At 39.0% G+C, this 6000-nt stretch overlaps 1 protein-coding gene across 2 annotated transcripts in view; it reads left to right on the forward strand.

The window, feature by feature from the left end:
* The window catches only part of KCNK2 (potassium two pore domain channel subfamily K member 2), a 104303-nt gene extending 101198 nt beyond the window's left edge, over positions 1–3105 (forward strand). For both annotated transcript variants that reach the window (XM_027809228.2, XM_027809229.2), the window contains exon 7: positions 673–3105. In XM_027809228.2, coding sequence (XP_027665029.1) covers positions 673–990 — 318 coding nt within the window. In that variant the 3' untranslated portion in view covers positions 991–3105. The remainder of the gene's footprint in view (positions 1–672) is intronic.
* The last annotated feature ends 2895 nt before the right edge of the window (positions 3106–6000 follow it).

The following is a 6000-nucleotide window of genomic DNA, read 5'->3' on the forward strand; positions in this document are numbered from 1 at the left end:
AGCTCTAATCTGTAGCAGCTCTCCAAGTCCCACTCTGCAACTATCTGCGTGCTGCTTTTTACCGTGTCATTTCAGGGGAATCGGGGGTGGTAAGCAGACATGTTGCTGACATGACTGAAACAGCCACTGTATTGGTGCCACGTTTGAGCAAGCATAGAAAAGAGAGAATACAAGCAGCTGACGTTGCCCTTTAAAAAAGCTTTTCTGTCTAAATTTAGAAAATTCTTTGCCAAGTCTCCCAGGGATCTATCCAGAGACAGTAAAAGTGCTCATAAATAACTCTGCACCCTAGTAACAATACAGAACACAGCCCGGATTGCTGGGATTTCAGCATCCCCTGGCCAGCTGGGTACCCTGCAGCTGTCAGGGCTCTGCAGCTTCCCTGCATTGCTGGCTGCCTATAATTAAGGAAAAATTAGCAGAAAAGATTTTTATTGTGTTTTTGGAACCGGTTTTAACTCTTAGTAGTGTGACATTTCTCATGCTGCAGACTCCTCTATTGATGGCAACTGAACAAGAAATCTGTGCTGGCAGCAGCAGCAGCTTTTTGACAGCCCAAAGCCACATTGCGCTCTGACTGGGCTCTGGAGCCTAAACAGTGCCTAAAGTACTTGGCCCCATAATGCTTCCTTTTGTTTGTTTATTTTTTTCCTTCTCCCATTTTTGCTGCAGGTAGGGGAATTCAGAGCCCATGCTGCGGAGTGGACAGCCAACGTCACAGCAGAGTTCAAAGAAACTCGAAGGCGCCTGAGTGTGGAGATCTACGACAAGTTCCAGCGGGCTACCTCTATCAAAAGGAAGCTCTCTGCAGAACTCGCCGTCAACCACAACCAAGACCTGACTCCCTGCAAGAGAACCCTGTCAGTCAACCATCTCACCAGTGAGAAGGACATCTTGCCAGCTCTGACAAAGACGGACAGCATTTACATGAATGGTTTGACACCACACTGTGCAGCAGAAGAGATAGCCGTTATTGAGAACATTAAGTAGCCATGACTTTGGATCCCAGTCATTGAGAAGCTCTTGGCTTAGACTAGCCATACACCTTTTTTTCTCCACCCTGTTGATGATCAATGCTAATAGCATTTTATGTGTGTGCATGAGTTCCACAGAAACTACAGTCCAGAGTTACCATCGCATCTCTTCAGACACAAAGATGAATGGCACTCCTGTTATCGAAAGATGCTGGAACAAGCAATGTCTTCTGCCTTTATCTGCCCAGACTGTTTTTCACTTCTCCTAACGTGCCATATGGCCTCAAGAGTGAATCACACTTGTTTATGGTAACAATGTAGCTTTGAGGGATCAGTCCTTAAAATTTCAGGGTCTACCTTACTGAGCCTAGGAATGGACCATTTCTGGACTACAACACATTTGTAAATGGCAAGAAATTCTTATGCAGCCTTTTACCTAAGAAATTTTTGTCAGTGCCTTATCTTTTGAAGAACCAGAACCTCTACAGTTCCTGTATGGTTTTTGTTTGGTTGATTTTTTTGTTGTTTTGGTTTTGGTTTTTTTTTTTTTTTTTGCATGAGAAATGTATTTCATTTGAGCTTTCATTCTTCTTGATACGATGGCGTTTTAAAGGTGTCTGTCATGAAGATACCAACCAGCATGAATGAATGCCAAAACTCAACAATCATCAAATGATGTTCTTAGCTCTAAATTTAAAGGCACTGCAGTTTCAAAAGTTGCAAACATGTCCCCCAGAAGCATTTTATTTTACTCAGGTCCAGCTGATACTCGTTCACACTGACTTGCAGAATTTGAAGACCCTTTTTGGGTCTTTTTTTTTTCAAGCAGTGTTCAGCAGTTGTTTTTCTCTGCGTCAGATGTACCAAAAAATCTGCAGCTTATTGATCACTAAATTACTTGGTAGATGACAAGAGCAAATAAAACGTACTATTTTAAGCAGAGGCAGTAGAGGCTTTTAATTGCTGTATTCTAATAACCACATCCAGAAAACAATGCAGAAAAATACAGCGATTTTTAATAAACATAAGACTTCTGCCAGCTATTTGCTCTATGGAAAGGATTCTTAGCTTAAGTCACATCACACCAGATGCCATATGATATTTTACCCAGGAATCCTGCTGGAGTGCTTACCTGAATGTTACACTGTACAGTGGCTGCCTGTGCCGGAGCTGTGACTAACGTGGGAATGCAATTGAAACTGGTATCACTGTGACTTTCTACATTTCAAATAGAGATGGCTCTGAATATAAGTACAGGCATGAAGAAGAGCTGATAAATAGCACAATCTGAATAATGATGATTGTTCAGACAGGATAGGCTGATGAGAAGCAGATCTAAACCAGACTATGGGTTTTCTTTATTGGTTTTAAGAAAACACATTTATTTTGTATCTTCTGTTTTGCTTGTAGGTATATGTGAGATTCGGAAGAAATGCAGGACGGAATGGATAATTTTGCATTTTTTTCTTATGTTAGTCTATTGTAACCTGGCTGTACATAAAATGAATAGAACAGGCCTTAAAGAATAATTTAGGCTCTGTGTAAATTTAGGAATGGGACTTTGCTGATTGGGCATGATTCAAGTGGCAAATCTTACAGCATCTCTGACCATTAGATAACATGCAAGATATGAATGTTAATGTTTTTCAGATGCTTAGCTTGTTTTCTAATAAATATAAGTTAATATGTAAATTCAGTCAATTCAGTGTAAATATCAGTCAATTAACATTTACAGAGAGTACGCTTTTAAAACTAAGGAAGTTCCATGACACAGCACCGAGCAATGCTCTTATAACAAAGACCCTTGTCTCCCCAGCACAGTGTTCTGAATGTCCACATGGCAAGGGTTCGTCTTGCCATGTATAAACTGTGAATTGTAATGAAAAATAAAGTTTTTAATTAAAAGAAAATTTTCTGAATCTCCTGCTTGCTACAATTGGAATGCTAAGAAATAATTTGTGATACTGATTTTTGTGCATTTGTTGGTTACAGAGGATAGCAGCTTGCCACCTGCTTTAATTTAAGCTGGTTTAGCAATAAAGGCTTGACTCAGTACAGATTATTTTTTTTTTTTTTCCTTGATATCAAAAATAATGCTCTTTGGTTGCTGTACCTTAAGTTGTGTTTCTTGCTATTTCATTTCAAAACCTCGGCAGGCTGCAGTTTCTCCTGTCGTGTTCTACAGAGCTGATGGTGATGGCTCCATCTTTGCACTGAGGGAGGTGCGGGGAGCTCCAACCTGCTGTCCTGCCGGTTCTGCTGTGGTTGCTGGTAACCTTCTGCAGAAGGGCGTGAACAAGCAGCTCCAAGGCCAGTAGCCTTTCACATTGGAGCAGTCACTTCTGCAGTGGATATATTACAATGGCCTCTTTTAATTAGGTCTTGGCCAAGGGAACGATATCCTGCAACCACATGGTGGTAAGTGAAGAGGATCCTTTCCTTACATCGTTCCAATCTGATTTGCATACGATGGGTCTCAGTGGCTTTTGCTTCTCCTGTTTAGAAAGGGACTGGTAACATTTAATAATTGTCTTTGATGCTCAGAAACGTGTGATATCTTTAGGTTAAATCCTTGGATCATTCTAACCAGTTTGTTTCCATTTATGAACCTATAGAAGTGAATGTCTGTGTGATTTCTTTCCTTTTAAAGAATTTTTGGGGCATCTCAGGACCTGCTGGAAATAGTAGGTTGCTTTGAGATCCTGTGACAAGTCTTCAGATATTAGCATTTCATAATGTTTCATAAATTCATTCAGCATTTATTTACCTTGGCTTTGTATATGATCTCTGGGAAAAGAACCCCTGTTAACTTATATATAAAAGATACTGTTCTAAATTATCCTACCTTATTGAACTAGATTTACATGTTTGGAACAAAGCATTAACCAATGAAATCCTTTATTTGTAAGTTCAATAACTTGAAGAAGAAGAAAAGATGCAATAATCCAGATAGTATAAGTAGGTAGAGTCATTACAATCCAAATGTGTCTAGTACCGTTAATGTTATTGGAAATTATTTTTTTTTCCCTTTCCACATAGAGTGATAGATTGCAAATACTGAGGATGGTGAAGTGAATTTATAAAATTTGATGAAATCTATAGAGGCTTTTCCTTTCTGTAAGAGCAGACTTTTGTATTAACCTGTCTGTCTTGTCTCAGGAAATTTTGCGTAGCTCACTTTTCTCTTCCACGTATGGAGTGATGAAAGTGTGAATTAGCACTTAATGAAAATCCATTTGTAACCTCCTTTCACGCATGCATGGGGACGTTTCCAGACCGTGTGAATACTTGCTACTTAAGCAAGTTTGTGAAAATGGTATTTCAGTTTCGTAGAGGGTTGCTTTCTTTTGCACTGCCAATCAAATACCATTAAAAAAAAAAAAAAAGACATTGGCAAAACATTTTGGATGAGAGACAAGTTCGTAGCACATCAGAATCTGTAAAGGCGCATGTGACACCTAACAAAATAGTTTAACATTTCCACTAACACTGAGAAATACATTAATAAAAATGATCTGAAATAAAGCAGCAGCTAGAAGTAATCTGTATTCTCTACTGCTGCCTGTGATAATCTTGCCTTTTTTTTGCATTCTCTAGTGTGTTACATCTGGTAAAGTGTCTATGTTGGTCAAAGCCTCAGTTTTTGGATAGCCCTGCATGAGAGGCAGGGAGATGGAGCTGCAGAGAACTTGTTCCATGACCCATTCTTGCTTGAGTACCAGCGCAAGAGCTTGCTTTGGCATCCCCTCTGTGTTTTGTAGCTCCAGGCTGTCTGTCCTCCTTTTTCTGGTATTTAGGCAGCCTTGAGGTGCTGCTGTCTGAGCTGCAAACAGCCTGGAAGGATCAAACCCAGAAGCCTGCTGAATCTCATGAACGTTCTAGCTGTGTCTTCCTCTTCCTGACACTTTTTTTGATACCCTCCAGCTTTCCTTCTCTTGTAACATAGGAGCCCACAGAAGTGCTGGACCTCTAAAGGGATCACCCTTGAACTGGAACAGACCTTTCTTGGGTCACTGAGCAGAACATAAGACCAAGATGGCAGGTGGGAGAAAATCTGGTCTGTATGTTTGTTTGGAGTTCTCGCTTCTCCAGCGTTATTTCTATGCCAATGACCTCTAAATAGGTACACAACATGCCCTGTGGAAGAAATGGAAGGCTGCTCTACTCTACTCAACCCTACATGCACATCACAAGTCTATATATGTATATAGATTTATTTCCTGGGAAGGAAATTTTCCTGTCAGGGAAACTAAATATAGTGTCGAAATACAGCAGTAATATTTCTAATTGCTGTCATACAGTTATGTGGTAATTACCTTTCCTTTCCTACGTTGCAATACTGTTTGAAAGGAAAAGATTTTATATATTGAGAAACATACCTTTTACATGAATTCGTCAGAGTTAAAGTAATTATTTTGTCATAAAAACATGAATAAGATTTTTGTTTGTGTTGCCCTGCAGTTTTAAATGAACAATATAACCTTACTGTGAATAAATTTGGGAAAAATAAAGATGATGTTGATTTACTGTTATTAGAAATAAAAAGCTGTTGAGCTACACAGCGATATTAAAAATGCTAACTCTTGCATTTGAGCAAGCATTCTCTGCTTTGCCAAATTATTGTTACAATTGTAAAGAGCTTGTGTGAGAATCAGTTGGAACAGGTTTATTACACTTGGAAAATTTGAAGATTTTAGTTTTAGGCCATTGCTTATCATGCTTTCACAAACTTTCAGAGTAATATGTTGAATAAGTTTATAAACAGGTAATGTACCTGTTGTGTAACAACATCATTTTACCCTTTATACATACAACAGCTGATGCAGTAGCTTATACAGCTTTTTATTCTGGGCCCAGTTGTATTTGTGCCTTCACTACGTAGCGACACTATTGTATCATCTTAAATTGACTACAAAACCCACCTTGGTACATTGACTATTGTTTCATGTAAACTTAGCGATTTGAAACTATAGCTAAATTTAAAATCAGTATTTTAGAAAACCAATGGATTTCACAGCTTTTTATG

The sequence above is a fragment of the Falco cherrug genome, chromosome 13, assembly GCF_023634085.1.
Source record: "Falco cherrug isolate bFalChe1 chromosome 13, bFalChe1.pri, whole genome shotgun sequence".
Taxonomy (NCBI): domain Eukaryota; kingdom Metazoa; phylum Chordata; class Aves; order Falconiformes; family Falconidae; genus Falco; species Falco cherrug.